Source organism: Asterias rubens, chromosome 12 (assembly GCF_902459465.1).
Source record: "Asterias rubens chromosome 12, eAstRub1.3, whole genome shotgun sequence".
Classification (NCBI taxonomy): domain Eukaryota; kingdom Metazoa; phylum Echinodermata; class Asteroidea; order Forcipulatida; family Asteriidae; genus Asterias; species Asterias rubens.
Window position 1 is genome coordinate 8,746,044 of NC_047073.1, and position 27,995 is coordinate 8,774,038.

The following is a 27,995-nucleotide window of genomic DNA, read 5'->3' on the forward strand; positions in this document are numbered from 1 at the left end:
TGAGGCAACTTCAAACTCAAGCACGCGTTTGATTAGCTCATGAAGTTGAACAATGTATTGTTTTGCTTTGTCGCGGCACTTAGTGACAAACTCATTTAAAGTTTCCTTTGGTTTCTGCTGGAACTGTTTTAATTCTAATCTTTGGATCATCAAAACATTTACGTTTAACTGTAATTGATCTTCCAAGATGTCCCAAGTGTATGTGGGTTATTTTGTCTCATTGAATCCAGTTGAGGTAATGGAGATTAACAGTTAAAAGACACATGCATGATATTCTTCTACTTCTTAGTCTGTTTTCCAATTTTTGTAGTTCATGCCCATCCCTTGTACTGGATAAAATGGTGATGTTTTTCAAGGACTAAAGCTCTTTAAAAAGCAGTAACTGCATCTTATTTTATTTATTTTTATTTTAAATCTTCGGACATTACTCTTTGTTGAAAGGGATTGTCCAGGGTAAGGCAAAAGTTAAAAGAAACTTTCATCAAAGCCCCCCCCCCCCCCCACCCATCTTAAAATGCATGGCATGTCATACATGAATTTAAGCCTCGGGCACTGCGAGCGTGAATCAGATGTATTGATAGCAATTTGAATACATACACAAAAAACAATCAAGATTGTTTTATATGTTTTATTAACACTCTGTGGTCTTGTCATAATAACAAACAAAAAAGGCGCAAAATAAACTTTCTTAAATCGTTTCTGGCATTTTTATACCATAATGTGGTGAGCCACTAGGCCTAATTCATAAACAGGGATAAAGAATATTAATTTGTGTTTTACCCTTCGAATTGTCTCTAGCTACCAGGGTATTTTGGTGGTATAGTTGGTATGACTTTTCTAGAGTTGCAAAGGTTGTGAGTTCGGATCCCATCCAAATAATATGCCTGGGTTTTTTTTTCACAGAGTTCAGTAAAGTACTGAGTATACAGTGCTTACACACAGCGGTGTAAATGTTAAGCCAAAATTAATATTAGTACAGACAAAAAATTTGTGGATTATGCCTTATTTATTTATGTTTAAATTATTATTCTTTTATAAAGATATTACATAGAAAGGGAAAATACTTTCAGCTTATGTTTATTCTTGTACTATCCATTGAGACGACTTTCTTTTAATAAAAGATGACCATAGGAGATCAAAATAAATTTCAGTTCTTGTGTTTTATTTGCTGGTGTGATAACTTTATTCTTTTTAATTAAAAACAAAGTTTTAGCCACTCCTACAATTAGATTAATAAATCATATGAAGGTCAAGGACTGTGGGCCCAATTTTTTAAAGCTGTTAAGCAGAAAATACTGCTTGCCAAATGTCTTTGCCAAGCAAAAATTAAGGGGGACACCAGTCACAACAGGGTACTCCTAATTTTGGCTGGTAACTTTTTCTGTAAGCAATACTTTTCTGTGCTTAGCAAGGTTTTGTGCTTACAGACTTTATGAAAGGACCCTGTTCATTTCATAGACTTTTAGTTTAGTTCACGTGTTCTGGTGGAATGGATATAGATATAGTTTAAGATCCAGGGGTCGATTTCTCAAAGATTTAGGACTACATTTAGTCCACGATTGGGACTAGTCCTAGGAGATACATACACATATTGACTGGCAACGAGGTAACTAGTATGCGTCTATTCCCACGAGGGACTTTGAGTGACCAGAAGAGCGACCTATTTCCCGAGGCCGAAGGCCAATTAAGGGAAATAGGCCCCTCTTCTGGTCACTCACAGGCCCGAGGGGAATAGACATACACTAGTTACCGAATTATGCAAGTCAATATGTGTTTTATCTTGGTCTTAAATGTCAAATAAGAACAGAAAAAGGAATTTTGAAGTTGTTGTTCACGGTTCAAGTCAAGAGAGGGCGCTGTTACTGCGGGCACTATATTCAAAGACTATTGCCCGCTCTGGTACTATTCCCGCGATCACTTGCCTATATTAGTTCATCCCACGTGACCGTGTTTCAGCTAACCAGAATACAGAACAAGCAAGAGGTGTGTTATAATAAAAACTAAAGGCTAGTCCTAAGTAACTCGTCCTAACTCGAGATAAGACGAGTCTCAATAAATCTTTGTGAAATCCACCCCAGTTACATAATTATAAAGGTAAAAATAAAGAGACAAAACCAAAAAACAAATCTGGTTATTTTGTTGTTCATACTACTGAATGTGTTTAACCTATTTTTAAATAGAGACACATAAGATGGATGGTAAAACCAACTTTCTCAGCCATTGTTTTAAATGTTCACTCACTGATGAGATGGATTATATATTAAGTGGGAGGATTGGTGTTAAGTCTATGTTTATCGAAAAGTAAAACATTTCCACCACTTGGTGGCGCTGTTTAGCAAGGTATTTCAAAATAAGTTGTTAGTGTTTTGTGTGTTGATCGCAACACAAGCAGATCATGCAGATCGTAGAATGTGTTAGGTTTGCACACTTTCAACTACAAAATAGATTGACCACATCCTGCAATCAAAGGTAACTGAAGGAATGCTCAATGCATATTGTACTGACTTATTTTTTTCACATTATTGTTGCTGCACTTATTTTGTAGGATACTATTTTATTAATTTTAATTGTTGCTATCTATCTTAGTATCTAATCTTCCTACGTACTAACCTAAAATTTGTATCTTTTTACCGAATTCCTTTTTACTTGCGCCGTTTTTCAATTTCGATTTCAGTTTGCACCTTTGTTGATATTTGTTCCCGTGACAAAGCACATTTGCACCCAAGTACGTAATAGTCTATACTCCTCTGGGCATGCTGGAGAGATGTACTCATTGGACAAATGTAATGGAAGATAGATAGAAAGAAATAGGCTGGGTTTTATCTTTTGATTTTTTGTATTTATTTATCATTTTGTGCCTTTGTTGTTTGTGTGGCCAGCGCTGCTGCAGCAACTCTCTAACCCTTCACACTATGTAAGTGGCTTGTGGGGGAGGTGTATACTGTATACTCCTGAGTCCTACTCTCAGTACAGAGTCTAACCTGTACTTCAGTTATTTGTGTAATAGCACGAATTCGCGTCGTCGCAAGATTTTATTTTCCGTGCAAAGCTAGAAATTCCTGCCTTGGCACGAATTGAAAACTCTGTACGGTAGCTAATACGGCAAAAAGGCCTTACCCGCGGGACTTGTAACGTGTCTAAAAATGATCTACGCACAAAGACTCCCTAAGTTATCGTCGTAGTTTTGCTGATATTTTCAATGGAAAATAAATTGCTGAATAAATCTATTTTGTTTGGGAACAAAAGTAGTTTGAATTGAAGTCATGATAATTGATATTCAGTTAACTTTTTTTTATACTTTTAATAACTTGGCAAATAATTTATTTCTTACCTGAGGTAGTTGGTCTCCACATGTTGTTTTCGTTGACGCAGCGCTGTACTAATAGTGTAACATCATGGCGGACGCTGAGAAGACTGGTGCATACAAATTCTGACAATTCTACGGAAACGACAATGCACTGAATAACGAAAATACACCGAATAACGAAAATACGGGTTAGACCCTGTCTGTACTGACTCTAGAACTACACTGTTGGGTTCATTCTTCTATCTACTCCCCTCCACGAAGAGCAAACGTTATAGTGGAACGAACCTCATAGTTCTAGGGTAGGAGTAGGAATAGGATACAGTGACTGGAACTGGCACTATCTACACTACAGCATGATTGGTCCCCACATTTATGACGTTGTCAAATTGATGTAAAACTTGGGTGTACACCATGGCAATTTTGTTTTAATACAAACCGTTACGGTTCAAATGGAAATTGTTAGCATGCCGCACATTATTTTATTTTATTTCTAAACAATGGTGCTAATGGCCGCACAATCGAAATGCAGATTAATCAAACTATTTTTATAATTCATTCGACTTTATATTTCAGGTCCTGTCCATAAAATTGTAGTTTCACAAAAATCGTGTCCATACGATTTTGAACCTGACACTTTTTAGATTTTAGATTGATTCGTTCAAGTTCAACTTCTCATCTCAGAGTTTGAAGTTAATTTGCCATAATGGATAAAAGATGGCAGAAGGCTGAGACTGACACAGGCATTCCATATTACATCAAGTAAGTCAAATGACCAGGGCCCAATTTCATAGAGCTGCTAAGCACAAAGATATGCTTAGCATGAAATTTCTTCAATGATAAAAACAGGACTACCAACCAAATTTCCACGTGATTTTCAGGATTATAAGCAAACAATCAGCTGAATACCAGTAACAAGCAATATGAAACACATGGAAATTTTGTTGGTAACCCTGTTTTTATCAAGGAAGAAATGTCATGCTAAGCAAATTTTTGTGCTTAGCAGCTCTATGAAATTGGGTCCAGGGCCCAATTTCATGGCTCTGCTTACCCTAAACAACGAATCGGCGCTTACAGAAACAGGGAATTATGTGCTTTCTTCAAGCGTATTTCACAGGTTAGCGGGGAAATGTTGGCGTGCCCATGTGTACTCCACGTTACTAGGCATTCTATCTATGCTAACACAGGTAGTGCAGAAATTTAGTGCTAGCCTGAATTGGAGAACGGTGATTGTACACATAGCGCAGAATTCTGCGGTAAGCAGAACCATGAAATTGAGCCCAGGCTTCTAAGTTCTCCCAACCCAAACCATCCTAGGAGTAGGACCATGGATGAGATTTTTCAGCCTTTTATCTGAATTCAGCTTTTTTTTTTACTCTAAACTGGCAATAAAGATGCTGCATTATCTCAAAGTTAAATAACTCAGGCTCTTGGTACTAATTTTCTAGCACTGGGATTACTCTTCTCAGAAACTCCTTTGAATCTATAACACTAAGGGTATAGACCGATCCAGGCGCGCAAGTGCTGGACGCCGCCATGCGCTGCGCGCCACTGCTGGGGTGTCTTTGTGCCTCGTTTTGTGCACAAAGACATAGAAAATCGTTTTCCTTTTCACTTTTTATGGGAATTGAATGTTTTCCTCGGCAATCTATGAAATTTCCTTGACGTGGCGGCTTGATATAACAAAGTACTACATTCTTGATAATTTTTTTTAATTAAGCAGAAAGTAAAATACTGAAATTCTGACAAAATACCTTGTCGATGTTATGCATTTTAGCGACTTCTATGCAGTTTCTGCATCTATTTTCTTCTATTTTGTTGCAAATATTTGTGGTCGGTGATCTACATTGGTATATCATGACGTCCTGTTATGGAAATTGTGTTATTCGTTGAGGAAAACATTTAATTTCCATAAAGAGTGAAAAGAAACATGATTTCCTTATGTCTTTGTGCACAAAACTAGGCACTAAGCTTGGGCGATATCACGATATTATCGAATACGCGATTTTAATTTGGAAACGATTTCGATATCGGATGGATTTGGTTTTAATCGAAATATCGATATATCGCGATATATCGCGATAATTGCGATAATCGCGATATATCGCGATATCGATTAAATATCACGATGTATTTGCTAGCTGAGACATCTTGCACCCCATAGGTTTGGAGTAAAACCAGAAGAATAGGTTATTAGAACACCTCTCTTATGCTATGACTGTCTCTTCTACAACTTTCACTTGGAGTTTGAAGACTGATGATGTCAAATTTAATTAATCGCGATTATATCGAATATCGCGATATATTGTCGGCGATATATCGTGAATAAAATAAATCGATATCGCCCAAGCTTACTAGGCACATGTACACCTCAGCAATGGCGCACGGTGCTGAACACTTGTGCGCTCGTTGCGCATCGGATCGGATCGGTCTATATCAATAGTTGCAAAACTTGGGGTAAATGGTTACACATTAGTTTTGTGTCCAAATCACAATTCTGTGTCAATGATGAATAAGTGCTTGAGCTTGTAACAGATGTGTACCCGTGACTGTGGCTGTGCCATATAGCTCTATGGGCTGTGCCCATCTGGATAAATTAGTAGTAATGATTTACTTTGTGATTTAGTAGTACGATTGATTTTAACTATTTCAGTCATCTGTCAGAGAGGACACAATGGGATCACCCAGAGTATGTCAAAGCTCAACGGATGATGGGTAAGTTTTCAAAGTAAAATCCTAAACTCTTAAAGCCATTTGACACTTTCGGTAAACAGTATTGTCCAAGGCCCACACTCTGTGTATCACAACTTATATATCAAATAATAAACCTGTGAAAAGTTCCTAAACTCTTAAAGCCATTTAACACTTTCGGTAAACAGTATTGTCCAAGGCCCACACTTCGTGTATCACAACTTATATATAAAATAATAAACCTGTGAAAAGTTAGGCTCAATTGGTCATCGGAGTCAGGAGAAAATAACGGGAAAACTCACCATTGTTTCCGCACGTTTCGCCGTGTCGTGACATGTGTTTAAAATAAATCCGTAATTCTCGATATCAAGAATTGATATTGTTTTAATGTTTTCTCACAAAGTTAATCATTTCATGGAATAATATTTCAAGAGAAGTCTTGCACCATTACCTTACTGTAAACCCTGTAAGTTATTTGTAAATCTGTGAACTTTTTTTTTTTTTTTCCTGTTCCGAAAGTGTGTAATGGCTTTAAAGGCACATTGACAATTTGGTAATTGTACAAGACCAGTATTCTCACTACATACCACCAACATGTATGAAATAACAAATTTGTGAATATTTGGACTCAATTGGTCATCGAAGTGGCAAGTGAAAAATGATAGAAAAAATAATCACTTGTAACAGTAACCAGGAATTGCATACCTACCAGAGAGCTGCCAGAAAAAGCTTCATTGCAGAGGCGTGGTGCCCTTTATTGGCCAATCGGCTTTACTGTTACAGTATTCAAAGATTACGGTATTCATAAAGGCACATAGTTTCTGGAGACCCTTTAAGAAGTGCTAGTCATAGGAAAACGTCATTGGTCAAACTTTCTCAAGATGAAGAAAGAAAGAGGCCCTTTAAGTTATTTGGCAAGGAGTTGTGGCGTACATCTTGTATTATGTTAACACAACCCTTAAGACTCGGATGCTATCCTTATAAGTGATTTAGATATTGGTTTATGTACGTGTAGATGAAATGGGCAAGATCCAGCTGGCATCATACAGGGCAGCAATGAAGATAAGGACACTCCAAAAAGTCATCAACCGTAAGTACAATATAAAATATCTTTAGGCTTCAATGAAGCTAACTCATTAATTTTATGGTTGTCTTGAGACTTGTGTCCTTAAGCAAGAAACTTTTCACCAATTATTACTTCGTCTGTCAGATGGGACTTAAAGCTTGTGCCTGTTTGTTGTGTTATGCACGAACCCAGTTACATATATCGCGAAGAGAAGAGGTTTGCAGGTTCCCGTGTTTCTTGCAGTGGCGCAGGTGCTACATAAATGGATCTTAGTATTCAAAACTCTGCTAGACCTGTTGAAAGACAAATAGTGAGGTCTTTGTTACGCCCCTAGGGGAGTGTGGGTTCGAGTCCCAGTTGTGACATCTGTGTCCTTAAGCAAGGCACTTAACCTGATGCTTCGTCCTTTGGATGGGGCGTAAAGCTGTGGGTCCCGTGTGTCATGTAAAGCACGTAAAAGAATCCAGTGCACATATCGAAAAGAGAAGGGGTTCACCCTAGTATTTCTAGTTTGATTGGCAGCATATTGCGCCACAGCATCTTGCAAACTAACCATTGCATTGTGCTATATGATAGGTTTCATAATTCAAACGTATCCCCTTATACCTTGCAGAAAAATGCTGCATGTTTAACATGTTTAAGGCGCCTTGAGCGTCACTGAGTGACGGATATGCATGCTATATAAGAAGCCACTATTATTGTTAAAAACAAGAAACTTTGTCTCTTTGCAGTGCATTCGGTGGAGTTATCTATAATAACATCCGTCTTTGAGCATTTTGGGTTCAACAGCCCCACCAGCAACATGGTCATGAATGTGATTCAACTGCAAGACGTTGTGTATGAGGTATTCTACACCACTCAATGTCGAGGATGGAGCTCACTGGATGTGGATACCAGTACTGACCTAATGGTGAACTGGACTCTAAATTTATTTGACATGTGAGTGATGAAACAACGGCGTTCTTGAAACTCTTTCTTTGCAGTGGCCTGGGCATAATTTAATAGAGCTGCTTATAATCACGAAAAGTAGCTCAGCATAACAAAACTATGTGACTCTAGCTACCGGGCAATCTCGGTAGTCTAGTTGGTTAAACACTGCTCTAGAATTGCAAGGGCCGTGGGTTCGAATCCCACCTGAGTAACATGCCTGTAATATTTGTTCACAGGACTCGGGGGAAGTACTGAGTATACAGTGCTAACACACATCGGTGTATGGGTAAAAACCAAAATTAATATTCTTTATCCCCGATGCAAATTTAACATCTATTAAAACTGTGTTGACTGAAATAAGCTAACCAGCTATGTCACATGTAAAATGTGTGACTGGTATCCTACTCATTTGTGCTTAGTAGAAAATTCTTCAGTAATGTTTTTCTGCTTAAGCAGCTCTGTCGATATGGGCCCTGTTGTGGCCAAACTGTGAAGAGCATTGGACTTTGGACCCAACTTCATAAAGCTGTTAAGCAGAAAATACTACTAAACAAATTTCTTTGCTAAGCAAAGAAATGAGTGGGGCACATGTACATTTTATGGAATGTTGCTGAGTACCTCCTTTTGCTAAGCAATGTTCTCCTGTGTTTAGCAGGTTTTTGTGCTGGGCCCTGGTGTTTCTGATCAGCAGAGTGTGGATTTAAGTCTTGGTTGTGGCACTTGTGAGCAAATGCTTAACCATAGTTGTTTTGTCCTTCTGATGGGACACTAATCTAAAGGTCACCCGTTGGTAAAGGGCAAATTAAATAACTTGTAATGTTTCAAGTTGATGTTGAGAGTCCGTAAATCCTCTAAAATGTTAAACTTTGAAAACTTTCTGGACCAAGTTTGTTTTTTTGATGCATGATGGCAGGTTTGAGTTTTGAATACAAAAAAATATTTTTTTAAATGTTTATTTGGACAGGGGTCGCACAGGATTCCTCAAGGTTCTATCAGTCAAGATCCTCATGGTGGTGTTGTGTTCTGCTCAACTCTCTGAAAAATACCAATGTAAGTTTCACATGAAGATACTAGCAGCACTGGACAAATACTCAAAATAACTGTTAGCATAAAAACTTACTTGGTAACGAGCAATGGAGAGCTGTTGATAGCATAAAATATTGTGAGAAACGGCTCCCTCTGAAGAAACATAGCTTTTGATAAAGAGGTACTTGTCAACCAAATAATAAAAGACTTCAGCTCAAGCCTTTTGTTATGCACCTGAAACCACACCAAGTAATGCAACAAGTTGTTTATTCTTTCATTATTCTCTTGCAAATTCAATTACCAATTGAGCCCAAATTTTCACAGGGGGTTTGTTATTTTATGCATATGGTGGGATAGTGAGAAAGAGTCCAGGGCCTTTAAGGGTAGGTATTGTTTTGGAGAGTGTTTTTGCCACCTTTTTGTCTATCATATGTACCCTACTCCAACAAATTTAAAGCGACATCTAATGTAGACTATGTCACTTTTGTTTACAAAGAAAGTGACTAAGTGTACTCAAGGGCTTTTTTAAGAGTTCAGGGCTGCAGCCTTTCTTGGGCATCTGAAAGCACAACAAATTGTGCAACAAGGATGTTTTGGGTTTTTTTTTTCTTGCAACTTCAATGACAAATTGAGCTAGAATTTTCACAGATTTGTTATTTTTATGCATGTTGGGATGCATTAGGTGAGAATACTAGTCTTTGACAATTACCAAATGTGTCTTGAGTGCCTTGAATTCATATCTAAACCAGAATGATGTCCTGTTTTGTTTGTTAAATAAATTTGATTTTCTATTTTCAAGATTTATACCAGCAGTTAACAGATCGAGCAGGGGGAGTAAGTCGACGTAACATGACAACCTTTCTCAGAGACATGATAAGAGTAAGTGATGCATTTAAACAAACAAAAATTGTATATATACTTTTTTTTTTGCAAGTTCGCCCCAAACAAGGCTAAAAGCCACTCTTGGTATCAGAAGAAAAATTATTGAGTGTGAAAAGAACTCAGGGGAGCTGAAGGTATGTAGGAATTTATATTCCTCTAAAAACAGGCTAGATTGTAGGATGGATGGAAATCAGACTTTTCTGAAGTCATCCTGTGAAAGTAATTTTGTCCACATATAAAGAAAACCTTCTCTTTGATCTTCTTCTCTAGTGCTGAAGATACTTTTCCTAAAAGCTCTGTGAATTCCAAACCAAAGGAATAACAAACGGTTGAAATGTCTTCATTTCGACATTCCTCCTGAAATGTTGATATTAATTTTAGACCTTCTGGTCAGCAAAAGACTTTCATCCCTGCTCTAGTCCTCAGGAGACTGGTGTAGAAAGATATGGTTTCTTGAGACAATGGCGAGTCGAGGGTAAATTTCCACCTCATATGAACATTTTGTTATCATACACATGACTTTGTTAATAAAAACCTCACTCAGCTTTTAAGTTGTAATTTGTTTAGAGGAGTTTTAAATTGACAAACATTTTATCAACAATTTAATCTTTAGATAACAGAGTTGATCGATGAGAGCTCTGCCTTGGGGAAGAACGCTGCAGCTGCTGTCAATAGCTGTTTCGCTACGGTAAGAGCTTAAATTCTCAACTGTTGATCCATTGATCCCCTGGGCCCCAATTTTATGGCTCTGCTAAATTCTGTGCTTATGACCACCATTTGGTAAGCGCCAAATTTCTGCGCTAGTTGTGTAAGCCAAAAATGCCTAGTAACGTGAAGTATGCACGCGCACAAGCCAACACTTTTGCTTACCAGTGAAATACGCTTGGCTTAAAGACACTGGACACTATTGGTAATTGTCAAAGACCAGTCTTCTCACGTGGTATATCTCAACATATGCATAAAATAACAAACCTGTGAAAATTTGAGCTTGATTGGTCGTCGGAGTTTCGAGATAACTATGAAAGAAAAACACCCCTGTAACACAAAGTTGTGTGCTTTCAGATGCTTGATTTCGAGACCTCAAATTCTAAACTTGAGGTCTCGAAATCAAATTCGTGGAAAATTACTTCTTTCTCGAAAACTACATCATTTCAGAGGGAGCCGTTTCTCACAATGTTTTATACTATCAACCACTCCCCATTGTTTATTTATTTTATTTCTTTTATTTATTTATTTCCAGGCAAACAGTACATACAAAGAATAGGCAATAAAAAATAAGACTACACAGAGAACAAGCCTGCGGATAACCAAAAAGCGAAAATAATCACTATCTAAAGGCGATCCAGACAATAAAAATAACAAAGGCACAAAAGGGCACAAGAACATTAACAACATAAAAATTGCACATCAAATACCAAATCAAATATAAATATATAAAAAAACTGTAGAAAATACATTAAATTTTGTGTAAAAAAAATATAGATCAACCAGAAGACCATGCATCCTCGCTCCTTTCAAAAAAGGTAGAAAGCCAATCAAATTCCCTTCAAATCTCCTTAAACCCCAATACTTTTTTCCTACAAAGCAAAGAAAAATACAGTAGTTAGAATACTGCACATGTATGTTACCATGTGAGGTTTTATGCCAATAATTATTTTGAGTAATTACCAATAGTGTCCACTGCCTTTAAGCACAGAATTCACTGCTTCCGCAAGCGCTGATTCTTTGCTGACTTGCACGTGACAGGGAAAACAAATTGTACAAACATTTGTCCTGTATGGCATTTCCAAATCATGCAGATGCTTACCGGGGATTGCCACCATTTCACTAACTCTGCGCTATATTATTATTTAATATCATTTGTGTATTCTGTTTTAATGTAAAGCATCATTTTGTATAATAATTGCACACATATTACTTGGAATGGAAATAAATGTTGTTTAATTGAACTGAGTTGAATCATATATTTTCTTTTCTCCTTGCAGGTGATTGGAACGACCGTTTCTCATGATAGATACATGAGCTGGTTGATGGCAGAACCTCAGACCATTGTGTGGTTACCAACAATGTATCGTGTTTCCCTGGCTGAGTCAGGTAAGTGCAGAGTTCGGAGAATAGCCTTCCTTATAATATCCGACCATCTTCATCCTCATCTGCTTTCAAGTTGCGTGAGCACTGGACTCAAGCTCAGGTGTTTCTGATCAGCAGAGTGTGAATTTGAGTCCCGGTCATGACACGTGTGTCCTTTAACAAGATACTTAACCACAATTTGGGACATCAGCCATGAGTGAACTTGGATTTGGTAGTGCATATAAAAGAACCCAGAACACTGGGGTTAACCCTGGTGTTTCTGGTTCACATAGCAAGCACCCTTGTTGACAGGTTTCTTCAGGATTGCGAGCTACAGTGATCATTTTCACTTGGGAGGCAACCTTGGTTTCATTACCAGAATGTTTGAATATTAATAATAAAGCATATCTCAAAACCACTTTTAATTTTTAAGGAGAGAGTGTAGCTTAACAGGTCCATGAGCAACTACAGTTGAAATTGCATCACTATCAAATTCCACAAATTAATGATTAAATGATAAAATGTATTCTTTTTTTCCAGTTAAACATGATGCAAAATGCAACATTTGCAAGATGTATCCGATCATCGGACTTCGCTTCAAATGCTTAAAGTGTCTGAACTACGACATGTGCCAGGATTGCTTCTTTGTTGCCAGGACAACCAAGAGACACAAACTGACACACCCAACTCAAGAATACATTATTGCAGTAAGAAAATTTGTTTTCCTAAACTTGTTAAACGTTATATAATTTATTTAACCATCAGGACCTCAGTTTAAAGTCATTAAAGAGGAAATCATCCATAAAACTTAAATTACCAACAGTAATTAGCAAGGAACCCATCATTACTAATGCTCACTAGATGTTGCTTTGGCTGGTAACCATTTCTGCTCAGAGACACTGTTCTGTCTCAGCAAAGTGTGATTTAGGAATATTTTCCTTTGTTTTGTCAGACGTCATCTAAAGAAGACATCAGAGACTTTGCTAAGACGATACGGAACAAGATGAGTAAGAAACATGGCCGCCGCGTTAAGCTGAAGTACCTCCCTGTTGACGACAGTGACACTGATTCCAATAGTTACTGGTTAGTCTCTTAATTCAATTCAATTTAACAACATTTATGTCCATTTCATACATCTCATGTGCCAGTATCATACAAAATAATGATTTACATCAAAACTGAATACACTTTGACCGAATTAATCATTCAGTTCTCTTGAAGAAACTGCATCATTATGGCATCCTGCATCAGGCTGTGGTAAGACTCTCTCCTGGATTAACTCATTTCTCTCTGGGCGCACACAGTGCGTCATTTTTTCAGGCACTAATTCTGACTGGGCTCAGGTAACTTCAGGGGTCTGTTATCGGACCCGTTCTTTTCAATTTATTCACTGCTGATCTGCCTAGAATTGTCCAGTCATTTCTCCCACAGTATGGAATCAGCCTTGTGAAACTGTAAAAAAAGAACTGACGCTCAAGATAATGGTATATACATGTGGGTTCTTTTACCTGCACTACCAAATCCTAGTTCACTCATGACTGATGTCCCGAATTGTGGTTAAGTATCTTGTTAAAGGACACAAGTGTCATGACCGGGACTCGAAGTCACACTCTGCTGATCAGAAACACCTGAGCTTGAGTCCGGTGCTCTTAACCGCTAGGCCAAGACACGCAACTTGAAAGCAGATGAGGATGAAGATGGTTGGATATTATAATGAAGGCTTAATTCTCCGAACTCTGAACTTACTGTCTCAGCCAGGGAAACACGATACATTGTTGGTAACCACACAATGGTCTGAGTTTCTGCCATCAACCAGCTCATGTATCTATCATGAGAAACAGTCGTACCAATCACCTGCAAGGAGAAAAGAAAATATATGATTCAACTCAGTTCAATTAAACAACATTTGTTTCCATTTCAAATAATATGTGTGCAAGTATTATACAAAATGATGCTTTACATTAACACAGAATACACAAATGATACTAATGGTAGTAGGAATAGGGCAGAGTTAGTGAAATGGAGGCAAGCCTCGATAAGCGGTTGCTTGATTTGACAATGCTATAAAGGACAAGACAAACAAACGGACACAAAGGACAAAAACAGAACATCAGTGAGCAAAGAAGACACCATTGGTGTGGCGTGTTGTGGCCGAGAGGCTAAGAGCACCGGACTCAAGCTCTGGTGTTTCTGAACCGCAGAATGTGGGTTTGAGTCCCGGTGTGGCAGGAGATTCTGTCCCCCCATTCTGGAATCATCCTCCTTTTTCAGCCCACGTTAATCTCTCCGATTGGAGACAACCTCTGGCAGACAGATTTCCCTGGGACACCGACACATTGTGTCCTTAAAGCCATTGGACACTTTCGGAACAGAATTTTTTTTTTAAGTTCACAGATTTACAAATAACATACAGGGGTTGACAGAAGGTAATGGTGAAAGACTTCTCTTGAAATATTATTCCATGAAATGCTTTACTTTTTGAGAAAACATTAAGACAATATCAATTCTCGATAGCGAGAATTACGGATTTATTTCAAACACATGTCATGACATAGCGAAACGTGCAGATACAAGGGTGGGTTTTCCCGTTATTTTCTTCCGACTCCGATGACTGATTGAGCCTAAGTTTTCACAGGTTTGTTATTTTATATATAAGTTGTGCTACAAGAAGTGTGGGCCTTGGACAATACTGTTTACCGAAAGTGTCGAATGGCTTTAAGCAAGATAATTTAACATAAAGACTTTGCCTTGTCTTTTGGATGGGACATTAAGCCGTACTAAGATTGACAATACACGTAAAAGATGGGAGGAGGAGGGTTTAACTCAGTAGTCTTTTTGCTCATAGTTAGTAGAGTTTAGAGATTCATAAAATTGTGAATGTGTTATGAGGCTGTGAAGTTACATGTATCTATCACCAATGCTTAATACTTTGATTTGGTTTTTAATTTGATTCTGTCAGTGATCCTACAGATAAAGAGATTGATATGCATGTGCGGCTTGGCCACATCTCCAAAAAGTAAGTTGATCAATTATCCATTGTAGTGATATCAATCAGACTATTGTATTGTATTGCTTAAGCAAAATCATCTTGAATGTTTCCCCTCTAACTCTGAACACTGTCCAAAAAATAACTTCCATGTTCTGTATATCATGATCGCAGGTTAGCAGCTGTCGAGGATATGAAGCCAGCTCCACCTCCCTCAACCGAAGCTTCCCTGTCCCCGATAAGTGAGAGCATTCAATCAAGCATGATTCCTGACCCGGGGAGTGCTTTGGCTCGTGGGCAGGAAACCTCTCGTGATCGGTCGGGAGAGCATAGAGAGCTGGAGGATCTAATCGACATCTTAGAGAGAGAGAATGAGTAAGTCAAAGAGATAGATTCAAACTGCCTGCCACTAGTTACCAGGCAACTCGGTGGTCTAGTTGGTAAGACACTGCTCTAGAATTGCAAAGGTCATGGGTTTGAATCCCACCTGAGCAATATGACTGTGACTTTTTCACAGAGCTAAGGAAAATACCAAGTATTCAGGGCTAACGTCGGTGTATATGGGTAAAACCAAAATTAATATTCTTTATCCCCGATGCAAATTCACATTCATTAAGATAGATTCGTCTTGAGAAATTATTCTTGAAGCCCCTTTCACTCCAGATGAATTTCCCAGGACATTCAGGGCTTGAGCTCAACACTGGACCACAGGCTCTTGGCCAAAAGTTTTAGTGCTAGGCCTATAATCGGTTTGTATTAAAATTGTTTCAAACTGTGACAAATTAGTCAGATATTTAGAACCGTGAAACCTCATTTTGGTTGTGTTTTTCTCCTATTGCAGAGAACTCCTTATCGACATGGAAGAGTTAAATATGGCCGGAAGACGCATGGCATCAGCTGGCGAAGGCGCCTCACATGTGGCGCATGATCTTGAGGATGAGTCCATCGGTACCTCGGAGACTGAAGAGCAACAGGAGATGATGATAGCGAGGCATGAGGTTCTGGAGGACCAAAATAGACAGCTAAACCTACAGCTCAAAACACTCAAATCGCTCCTTCAGAAACAGGTACGGATTTTGTATTGACTGCTTAATTTCTTTCTTCTATTTCATGATAACCATAGCTGTGTTTCTAGGCTTATAGATGAAAAAAACCTTAATGATAGCATTTAAAGACTAACTAAGAGTAGAAAAACTGCATGAGCCTTCGTAGCAACAACTACTTCATCAGATGCAATGAAGGGGACAATCCAAGTACAATCTTTATACATGTTCCAGAAAGTTCCGGGTGAGTACGTAGTTCACAAGGTAGGCTGGTGCATTATTCCTGGTAGTGGGAAAGAAAACCACTGTCCCTATAACTCAACAATGTTTAGGTGTGTGACAATCTTTTGTTCAGCAGTCTCCCTTTTATATCTGGTACCTTTCATAATCTATTTTATGGATGAGAAGAAACAAAAAAGGCTCCTGAAAACAGTGCACAATGGTCGTCTGTTCTGTCCTCTTTTTATTGAGTCATTTCATGTTCATTGACATTTCGACTTATTGTCATTTCAGAACCGCACACCCCCGCAAGCCAGCACATCCATGTTTGTATCAAACAACCATGCCCCGCCTCCACCATATCACGCCACACCTACCAATGGCCATCTTGATCGAACCGCTCCGCCCAGTTTACCTTATTATCAACCTGCTACCCAATCACAGCCAAGCATTGATATGATTGACAATCAGCATGTGAATTCATCCGTCCTTCCTACTCCAATAACCAACCAATCAGGAGCTTCTGATATGATGAATGGCAGTGGATCACTCCGCCCACAATTTATGTTGGACCAATCAGTAACCCCACAAGTGTCACTTCCACCTCACCACTCCAACAATCTAACCATGACTCCAGGTTTGAGTGACAGCACGGTGCCCCTCCCACCATACTCTTTCAACCAATCAGCAATGACTCCAGGAACCTTTGCAGCAAGGAGGCTCCTCCCAGCCCATTTGGTTGACCAATCAACAGTGATGTTTCCCAACTTATCTGCATCTCGAATTTATCCACCAGAAGAGGCAGCATTGAATGATATTGTGCAGAGAATGAATGAGGCATACCCAGCAAATCTTCAAGGTAAACATTTGCAATTTCAAGGCTCAAACACCTATCTTCAGAAATGCAGCTTTTCAGCACAATCCGCGCTTACAATCACCATTCTCCACTTACTGTGCAGGCACCAAAATGCCTGTACTAGCTGTGTATTTAGCTACTGTAATAGGAATGGCCAGTAGCGTGGGGTGCGTACACACACAAGCAACAATTTGATGCTAAGCCCAGGCTTGCATAAGTGTGTCAGAAATCCATCAATGTGCATTGAGTGTCACTGAGTGACGGATATGCACGCTATATAAGAAGCCACTATTGTTAGTATTATTATTATTATTATTCTACAGATACACCAGCTTCACCTGACATGCCCCCTCCTCCCTCTTACACAGCGGCTCCTACATTCATGAGAACCAGAAGATCACATGGTAAGTTGCCTTTATTAGAAATTCTCCTCTGAATCAATCAATCAATCAAAGGTCATTTATAGAGCGCCAAAATCATCAGTTTGTTCTAAGGCTCAGAACAGCATCAAGGGAAAATTTGGGACAGTCCTCATTTTAGTTAATTTGTTCGTTTGACTCAAAAATTTACTTTCCCAAATTGAATTCTTTGGTAATATTGTATTACATGACACAACTGGATGCTAAACAGCATCAGGCTGTAAGAATAATCCACTGTTCTCAAAAATGTTTGAATGCTCAGAAACAAAGGAAAATTGACTTGTAGTATCCACTTCCACCCTCAACTCAGTTGCTTCTGTGTCCTTTGTCTTGTTTTAATAATAATATGGATTTATATAGCGCAGATTTCTTACCCCCAAAAAATGTTCAAGGCACCTACACAAAAAGAAAACATTGTAGCAAGTGAAAATGAGGGAGGGGAATAACTCTTTTAAAGGTACGGTCATTGATTTAAAAAAAATGTATCCAACAATTAATGACCATAAAAACTTCTTTGATGAGAAGCACTTGATGTTGATAGTATAAAGTATTTTTGGGAAAGGATTCACTTTAAAGTAGTACGGTTTGGATAATTTTTCACCCAAAAACATTTGAATTTAATGTCAAGAGTTTGTACTCTTCCCATAGAGGTGCTGCTTAGCTGTTAGCTGCCACTTTGACCAAAGTTAAAGGCAGTGGACACTATTGGTAATTACTCAAAATAATTATTAGCATAAAACCTTACTTGGTAATGGGTAATGGGGAGAGGTTGATAGTACAAAACATTGTGAGAAACAGCTCCCTCTGAAGTGAAGTAGTTTTCGAGAAAGAAGTAATTTTCCACGAATTTGATTTCGAGACCTCAAGTTTAGAATTTGAGGTCTCGAAATCAAGCATCAGAAAGCACACAACCTCGTGTGACAAGGGTGTTTTTTTCAAATTGTTGAGTATGAGGTGGTTCACACACAGTACTAAAGTTGGTTTAACTCATGGTTCAACCCGAACGAGTTTAACTCTAGTTCAATCCACAAAAGATAAACCATCCAGGGAGGGGGTTTATTTCTAAAACCCTTCGGGTTTACCTTTTAACACTGTGTGTGGACAGAAAAAAACAAAAACATCCGGTTTAACTCACAACAGACGACCCATTGACCTCCGTAATCATGATGTAAACACATGGTGACCAATGAACAAGCCAATAAACAGGATGTTGACAGGTGATCACAGGTGAGCTCAAATTTTCACAGGTTTGTTGTTGTATGCATATGTTGAGATACACCAAGTGAGAAGACTGGTCTTTGACAATTACCAATAGTGTCCACTGTCTTTAAATCCCTGGTTTTAAACCCGCGATGCCTGGTTCTTGATAATTTACCTTGACTTCGTCTTGGTAAAATTATCAAGTCCAGGCCTCAGCGTGGGTTTAAACCCTTAGTTGAAAACCTCTTCACCACACATTGATTCCTTTATTCTTTTTTCTATTGCAGGTAATCATGACAACCCAACAGATATGATAGACGCAGTGGCACGCATCGGTGATGCAATGTCGTATCTCGTAGCTAGAGTGGCAGACAGGCCCTCTGGAATGTAGATTACCATGGTTGCTGGCAAACTCTGCTGTTGATATTTGAACTTTGCAAACTGTGTTCATGGACAAACCTTGTCTTTAACATTCAAGATTTATCCCCACAAAATGAGGCTGAAAGAGTTTGAGGTTGCAGCTGTCATTAATTAAATTGCCAAAGTTTTTTATGCCAGTATTTTTATACGTTTTACCTTGAGTCGTCATCATTTTCATGTCTTTTATCTTTCTTTGTAAAAGGAGCATGCTGTTATTGGGGTTTTGAGAAACACTTTTTCTTATTTTTAATAACCCTGATCAAATTTCTTAATCAGAAGTCACTATTGTCTCCTTTTTGTGTAAGTTGTAGCTGATAATGAATAAGATATTCTTGTGTGACCAAAAAATATTTTAAATTTAGCTTTGTTTCCATACTCTGCTCTACGTAACTGCTCTCTATTTTTTTTAATTGGCTGAATTTGTAACATTTTGTACTAGGTAATATATTTTTATACTCTAACACCATTTATGTCAAACACCATAGTATTTTGTATTCACTGATGATTTGCAGAATGGTTTGGATATAAAAGATGGGTGTTATTATTTTTACATAAACATGAATTGTGTGTGCTTTGCAATCCCGCATAAAAATGGGTGATAACAAAATAAGTATTCAGTATTTAAAAAAATGCTTCGCAACTTCTGTCCATAAAAGCCATAGCAGAATTATTGAATATGTTAAAATAAATTAATCTTGGCCAAGTATTTTCTCAAATGTATTATTGTATTTTTTGTTATTTTTGTCTGTTGTACAGAAAGTTTCTTTGATGGATATTAGACATTGTCATATGTGCTACCTTTTAGTCATGTTCCCTGATTATAGAGCAGCATAAATGTTGATGTGTAAATAAACCAAAAAGTTTGCCAGACTTATTCTTCTTGAATTGTTTTGGGGAGTAAACACAAGAAAACACCTGAACAAAGTCCCCCTGCGCGTTTTTTCTGTATAAAAAAATTGACCGTCGTAGTGCTTTTTCCAATTGGGAATATATTTTGTTTTCTAAATCCATGCAAAAATAGGGAATCCTTGAAAATAAATTCAGGCAAATTTAGGGGAGGTCAATTCTATACCGTTCTAAAGAAAAAACTTCAGTTTGTTTTCAATAACTGCATTTTTTTCAATCACAGACTTTTGTTTTTGTTATGGAGCAAAACGAATAAACTGCTTTAAAGACACCTGCGGCTCACTTGGTCCACTATGCCAGCATCATTGATCTCCAGTATACGATCTCCAGTGTACTCCTGGAGATCTATGGCCATCAGCACCCCAATGCACTATGATTGGTCAGATATTTACTTTTTTGCTCATACAAGGGTCGTCGGGTTTAAGGTCGACGATAGAAATCAACACGATCAGCTGGGCTGTCTGTCACGTGTTTACGGCATGTAAAGATCGATCAGACTAGATTGGAGATTTGCGTGTGTTTTTATATGTGCTGAACCTTTGTGTGTCACATGATGCAGCAAGCATGCAGGTTACGTTTGCATATATATGCAGAGCATGCACAATAGCATATAAACAGTGCGTCATACGAAAAAGATGGGCAAAGAAGAAGGGAGAGACGTAAGGCAGCGCAATTTGGGGGGTGAAAACCTCCTAAATGCAACCCAAAAAGGCTTCCAAAATGGCTCAAAGGATAGAAAGATCCCCTCTCGTTACATTTCGGAGAGGATTTTTGTGTACATTTTGCTGTACATGGGAGTACTTCTGCTCATTGCCATGTGGAGTTACCACCGGCTTCCGCTACCGAAGACCGTGGCTGAGCACGGAGGCTCGGGGGAGTTTTTGGAGGAGCGGGCCCGGGCTCACGTCGCTGCCATCACCAGCCTCGGACCCCGGCCTTCGGGGTCGCGAGCTAACGAAGTTCACTGCGTGGAATACCTCCTGAAATCACTGGAAAAGATCAAGAAAATGGCCGTGCCTGGTGTCCATGAAATTGAAGTTGATATATCCTACCCGGAAGGCTCATTTACGATGGATATTTGGGGAGGTTTCACGCCATATTACAAGAAAATCACAAATATTGTGGCTCGATTGAGTCCGGGGAAAGATGTGGTAAGACAAGGCGAGAATGCCCACGAGCACAGCCTGCTGGTCAACGGACATTTTGACACCGTGGAAGGAAGCCCTGGTAAGAATAAACCGTTTATTATAATATTCCTTTAACTTTATATGCTATTTTATTAAACAGTTATTTATCTTCTCCATTGTTTTGATTGTTTGTAAGAAAGTTTTTTTTTATGTACAATTTTGTAAAATAAAATTCTTCTTGTTCTTCTCCAAAAGTCCAAGCCCAAGGACCAAACACCTGTCATAAATCTTATAATATAAGTTAGATGATTGATATTTAACTGTACACTAATAGTACTGCCTGACTGAAACGTCTTTGTTAACTAAAACTGTGCACTGCTTGTAAGTTACAGACGTCTGTTTATTTTTAATTTGTAAGGATGATAAAAAATCCTCGGGTGACAATCGTAACCATCCATCCTCCTGTCGAGGATGAAGGGAGGATCATAGATGGAGGATTACAATTATCGCAACAAAGTGACGCGCCAACGAGATCCCAAATTTGTTTTTTTACTTTTGTTATAAGCCCAACTGGAGGTTTCAAAAAATGTTTTACTTTTGTTGGGATGAGCTTGGCGCACATTTTTGTGTTTACAAGGAATGTACTATTCGTTTCTTGAGGGTCTTTTGGCCCAAACTTTGATAACTGGTAACTCCAAAACCGAAAGCGTCACCAAACTAAAATTTTTGATTTATTCGTTTGGTATGATGGTGTATCACTCTAATTTTTTAGAAGAACATCTGCGAACCCATGAATCACCACTTGGTACATTCTTACAGGCAGGGACTCTTAATAATAGGTTTTCCTTAGGGGAAAACTCAAGGTGTACCCATACAATTTCAGTCCACGCCAAAAACCCAAAATGGAAACTTTTCCGGGAAATGTAACTATTTTGTGAGTTTGTGCGGACTGATGCATAAAATGGAGTGGTTGAATAAAAGGAAGAGACTACCTTTGAAAAAAATCATGGTTTATTAAAAACAGTCAATTTAGTTGCCACAGACAAAATTACATTGAATTAAAAAAAAATTACAGCTAAAACAGTATAATTACAGAATTAAACTGGGTTTGACATTAAAATAAAAAATGTAAAAAAAAAACCTGCCACTGACAGAGACTCGGGTGAAGATGTTCTGCACTTCTCTGATAATATAGCAAAGCTACATGAACAGTACATTGTACATATTTCTTGATGCATCTCGAGGCTGATCGTTAAACAGAAAAGGAAAAGATTGCCCTATTATTCTTATTGTTTTTTGGAAAAACATTCAAACATTGCGGCCGAAGGCTGAATTGAGTTTATAGGCCCTATGAAGGGATCTCCAAAAATAGAATGTAAAAATTTACAACAACAAAAACATTAAGAAATATACATTTATACCTGACAGTAGGGAGGGAGGTAGTGAGACGTAACTGTGCATATAATTTTCCTTTTTATAGATTTGTATGTAACTGAGCTCTGTAATTAAACAAAGGCTATTGACTCCCTCCCCCCCCCTTTTCCGGCCTCTATGAACGAAGGCCATTCCTTGTTGAAAACAACATTGTCCTTTCAAGCAGGAATTAAGTTCTGTTCCTTGGGTTGTTATAAACACATCAGTCCATAGTTGCATCCTTTGGGGCCTTGCAGGCAACCAGCTTCAGGCAATCTCAAAGAATTCATATTAAGTATAATCACATTTCAGTTTTCTCTTTATTACCTCTGTCTGTGCAAGGAGGAAGGAATAGACTGTGTCACTGTCAGGTATATAAAGCATGGAGGAAGAAGGTAGTCTCTTTCTTTCCCTTTTAACATGTTTAACGACTTGGCCATGTAACTGCCATAGTCACAAGGTCTAGGATTGGACTATTATTGTACACTGTAGATCTATGCATTTTTTTGAGGACAATGAGTTAAGCCCGGTTCATACTTCCTGCGAATGCGAATGCGATACAAATGTTGACGTCACAAATTCGCAACGAATAATTCGCAGCAGTTCAACTTTGCTCAACTCACCTGCGAATATCGCTGCGAAAGGAGGGTTGTGACGTCAAATTTACGTCAAATTTGCTTCGCATTCGCAGGAAGTATTAACCGGGCTTTACAGAGAATAAAATATTGTCTGTATGCTGTGTTGTACATAGGTTATTGCAAGTACTGATGCATGCAGTGCATGCAGTTGATTGCATCCAAGTTGCCAGATTGAAATGCCCAATGTGACATGGCCTAGCGGCCTTTATCCTACATGTACTTGATTCTAAAATTTAAAGGGATAGGTGGGTCACTTTTGGGGGAAGAAAAGAGTAGATTTTTAGTGCCTGTTTCATTAAACTCACCAACAAAGGATCGATAATTTCTACCTCCATTATCCAACAACAGGCCTGGAATTTAATCTTTGAGAGGGCAAGGCCATTTTCATTTTGGAAAAGGCACCATTGCAAAATCTTTAAGTTTATAGGCCACGCTTTTGAAGGGGGCACCAAGGTCAAGACCAGGGCTACATGGCCTCCGTGGCCCCCGTGAAATTCCAGGCCTGCAACAATCCAGCAAAGATTCCATCCAATTAATTAGATGATTTGGAGTTGAACAAACAATAAAAATGACTAGAACAGAGTACATAGTGTATGAACCAATGGCCTGCACATGAAATATTTACAAGCGACACAACATTTTAGACTTTTAGTACAACTGTTTTAAATTTTCTCCACAAATTCACTAATATTTCACAACAGAAAGGTTCACTAAAACATTTATTTATAAACTAGGACTAGGCCATACTGGGGAATGTATTCCCCCCCCCCTATAAACCAAGGTTCAGGTCTGCCAAAACATAAATAACACTAAAAACTACAGTACATGATGTATACAAAGACATCCAATCAAAACATTCGAGTCGAAAACAATTATATTGAAATATATATCAGGTTGTACTTTGCTCATGGTACAACCATACAGACAGGGGATACAGCCAAGCCCTGGGGGACAACCAACCCTTGGGAAATGTCTCAACCACTGGCTGCACCTGCTGACATAAGTCCCCATGAATGAATGACTTGAACTTTATGAGAAGACAGATTGTTGTATGGTTTTTATGGTTTTCACAGCCTCTCTAGTGTAGAGAAAGTGACAACCGTATCAGAATTTTTAATAGGTGTCATCAACAAAACATATTATGATCACCTACCTAAATGTGTTAAATGCTAAACATCACAACATTGATGTGGTTTTTATGGTTGTAGAGCCCCAAGTATAGAGAAAGTAACACCCTCATCAGAGATTTCAAATGTTAATACAGTACATGTATGTCAATCAACAAAATATATTATGATCACCTGTCAGTGTTTAAATGCTTTACATCACAATATTAGTTAAGTGCCTGTCATTTAGGCAAAGTAAAGTAATACTAATAGGGTATGACCGGTTTAACTGCTACGAGCAGCAGGGGGTGGTCAGAAAAAAAAAGAGAAAAAAACCTTGCTGTTCAGACAGCACTGAGTTAAACCCGATACGGTTTATCTTTGGTTTTAAAAGGTCAAAGAAAACGCGACCCTGTTACTCTAACATCCTGTTTATTGGCTTGTTCATTGGTCACCATGTGTTTACATCATGATTACGGAGGTCAATGGGTCGTCTGTTGTGAGTTAAACCGGATGTTTTTTGTTTTTTTCTGTCCACACACAGTGTTAAAAGGTAAACCCGAAGGGTTTTAGAAATAAACCCCCTCCCTGGATGGTTTATCTTTTGTGGATTGAACTAGAGTTAAACTCGTTCGGGTTGAACCATGAGTTAAACCAACTTTAGTACTGTGTGTGAACCACCTCATACTCAACAATTTGAAAAAAAACGCCCTTGTCACACAAAGTTGGGTGCGTTTAGATGCTTGATTTCGAGACCTCAAATTCTAAACTTGAGGTCTCGAAATCAAATTCGTGGAAAATTACTTCTTTCTCGAAAACTACTTCACTTCAGAGGGAGCTGTTTCTCACAATGTTTTGTACTATCAACCTCTCCCCATTACCCATTACCAAGTAAGGTTTTGAACTAGAGTTAAACTCGTTCGGGTTGAACCATGAGTTAAACCAACTTTAGTACTGTGTGTGAACCACCTCATACTCAACAATTTGAAAAAAAACGCCCTTGTCACACAAAGTTGGGTGCGTTTAGATGCTTGATTTCTAGACCTCAAATTCCAAATCTGAGGTCTCGAAATCAAATTCAGGGAAAATTACTTCTTTCTCGAAAACTATGTCACTTCAGAGGGAGCCGTTTCTCACAATGTTTTATACCATCAACCTCTCCCCATTACTTGTTATCAAGAAAGGTTTTATGCTTATAATTATTTTGAGTAATTACCAATAGTGTCCACTGCCTTTAAACAATAAACTAGACTTGATTTCAAGTCTGAGACTGTGGTTGATTCTCTGCACAGCCACACAGAATTCCCCTGCAGATTTTCTATCACGTGCTCTAACTCGCAATCTCAGACTTGACCCTCTAGTGTATCCGGGATATTCATTTATTCACAACTTACCTTTACATATTATAACAACACAATGCCAGAGAGATGACCAATCAGAAGACCACAAAACTCACATGGCTAGATGACCAATCAGAAGACCACAAAACTCACGTGGCTAGATGACCAATCAGAAGACCACAAAACTCACGTGGCTAGATCACCAATCAGAAGACCACAAAACTCACGTGGCTAGATCACCAATCAGATAACCACAAAACACCCGTTGGCTGCGGCTATTCCAAATAGGACATAGAATCGCTTTTGATAGCATTTTCTGTACTACAAGATTTAATCTCAAATTGTTGAAAAATAAACTTGAGAAACTACTTGAAATAATTATAATAATACCAGACAAAAAAATGTGATACCTTTGATTTGAATGGAGTTGCCCGAAGAGTTTCCCAACATTTTTTACGTAAATATTTTATATAAAGGATAAAACTTACTTTGATATTTGTTTTGATGGTTTTTTAGAACTTTTTACTGGCAGGTGGAAACAGGTCTTTATACCAATAATAATATTTTAACTATGACTATACATGTACATACATACAATACAAGTAGGCCCTACCGTGCTAGGGTTGAGTTTACATTCATGTATGCTCAATTGAACTTGGTGAATAGAGGAGGCTGTTATTATTATTAGTGAATAAAGACCTGGGGTAGGTAAAGCTCAAATGTCTCAAAATTGTGGTGGTACTGCTGTAAAATAAAATAGCCTTGGTCCTTGAAACATCTAATTATGTAAATGTGACGGCCCCCACAAAATAAAATCTAGTCTCTGGTGTGCTTTATAAGGTTTATCTTGGACCAAGTGGGGCCAGATGCCAAGGAGTTGCCATTACATGAAAACATTTTATTTACTAACGGTTAGGCCTATAACCCTGGAAATGTAGGCCATGGTGTGACCTTTGACATTACCTGTATTCAAATTATATAGTACTAAATATTTATGAGCCGAGTGTAAATCAACTAAGTGGGCCAAAGCAAATAAATCACAACTCCATACATGTACAGTATGTGAGGAACCTTAAATCCTGCAAAATCATGTTAGAGAGATTACAACCTAAATCCATGGCAGAGAACAGAGATTACTGGACTTTGATTGTGTGTCGAGTAACTTTTGCTGGTACTGGTGCTGTTGTGCTTTCTCTCTCCATGAACTGCATATTAAATTTACTCAGTCCTTGCTCTTTTGTACATGTTAGTGAAACTATACAGAGTGCATCAATAGTAATAATAATAATTGGAAGGCTAATCTGCCTCAATGTTATTAATTATATTATTATTATTATTATTTGTTCGGCATAACAAAAAGAACAATACAAAATACAGGAATTTTTAACAAAACAGTAAGGACAATAAGCCAGTTGCACATGCCAGGAATTAAACAAAATTTACAAAATACCTGTGACTAGGAAGAAGCCTTTAAGTCCAATGCCCTTACTCATCGCTCTGAGAAGCTGAATTGCGAAGGAGGCGGCTACAACGTGTTTGAGTTGCAGGCATGCAAGGGTGCCTTTGGCAGCCAGCCACATCAACCCATAATGACCACAGCCGTCGATTTCACCAAACTCTTCCTAACTTAGGATTAATCTTAGGACTTACGACGGGTTCAGTTCCGTATCCAAATACGTAGGACGCATTGAACCCATCCTAAGTTAGGACGGGTAAACTGTCCTAACTCGAGTTTTTGATTTCGAGACCTCAAGTTTAGAATTTGAGGGTCTCGAAATGAAGCATCTGAAAGCACTCAACTTCGTGTGACAAGGTGTTTTTTTCTTTCATTATTCTCTCGCCACTTTGACGAACGATTGAGCTCAAATTTGAACAGGTTTGTTATTTTATGCACATGTTGAGATACACCAAGTGAGAAGACTGATCTTTGACAATTACCAATAGTATCCACTGTCTTTAATCATAATTGTTGTTGTACGTAAGCTACTTTTGTGCATTAAAAGCAGCTCTATGAAATTGTGCCCAGCTCTGATCATGACGACACCGCCCCTTTAAGAATGTTTGATGTGATCGCAAAAGGGATACATTTCACAAAGTGATGTCAGAAAATCATAAATTATTCCAACCACGGAGATGGTGAGGAAATTGAATCTTGTTTGTTGAAGATTACTAGCAACTTTCTAAATCAATTAAGCACCACTAAGAGATTTAAGAGCATGATGTTACACACAAAGAGATCATAATGGATTTTTGTCGCCTAATGGAAGCCTCTACATCAGGCTTATCCCACTCTTGTGTTTGTTCCATGTATAATTTACATATATTGATGTGCATTACCTTTTGAAAAGTACTT

General features: G+C 38.3%; 2 protein-coding genes across 2 annotated transcripts in view; both read left to right on the forward strand.

The window, feature by feature from the left end:
* The first annotated feature begins 2,385 nt into the window (after positions 1-2,385).
* LOC117297659 (dystrophin-like) lies at positions 2,386-19,983 on the forward strand. The gene is made up of 17 exons (XM_033780807.1): positions 2,386-2,469; positions 3,949-4,066; positions 5,958-6,019; positions 7,011-7,085; positions 7,793-8,000; positions 8,956-9,041; positions 9,817-9,896; positions 10,513-10,587; positions 11,885-11,993; positions 12,510-12,676; positions 12,922-13,052; positions 14,929-14,985; positions 15,130-15,330; positions 15,797-16,022; positions 16,512-17,076; positions 17,397-17,477; positions 18,980-19,983. The coding sequence occupies exons 2-17, from the start codon at positions 4,011-4,013 to the stop codon at positions 19,081-19,083; spliced, it is 2,283 nt and encodes a 760-aa protein (XP_033636698.1). The 5' UTR covers positions 2,386-2,469; positions 3,949-4,010; the 3' UTR covers positions 19,084-19,983.
* A 654-nt stretch (positions 19,984-20,637) lies between these two features.
* LOC117297327 (endoplasmic reticulum metallopeptidase 1-like) overlaps positions 20,638-27,995 on the forward strand; it is a 37,129-nt gene continuing 29,771 nt past the window's right edge. The window contains exon 1 of the mRNA XM_033780301.1: positions 20,638-21,245. Coding sequence (XP_033636192.1) covers positions 20,654-21,245 — 592 coding nt within the window. The 5' untranslated portion in view covers positions 20,638-20,653. The remainder of the gene's footprint in view (positions 21,246-27,995) is intronic.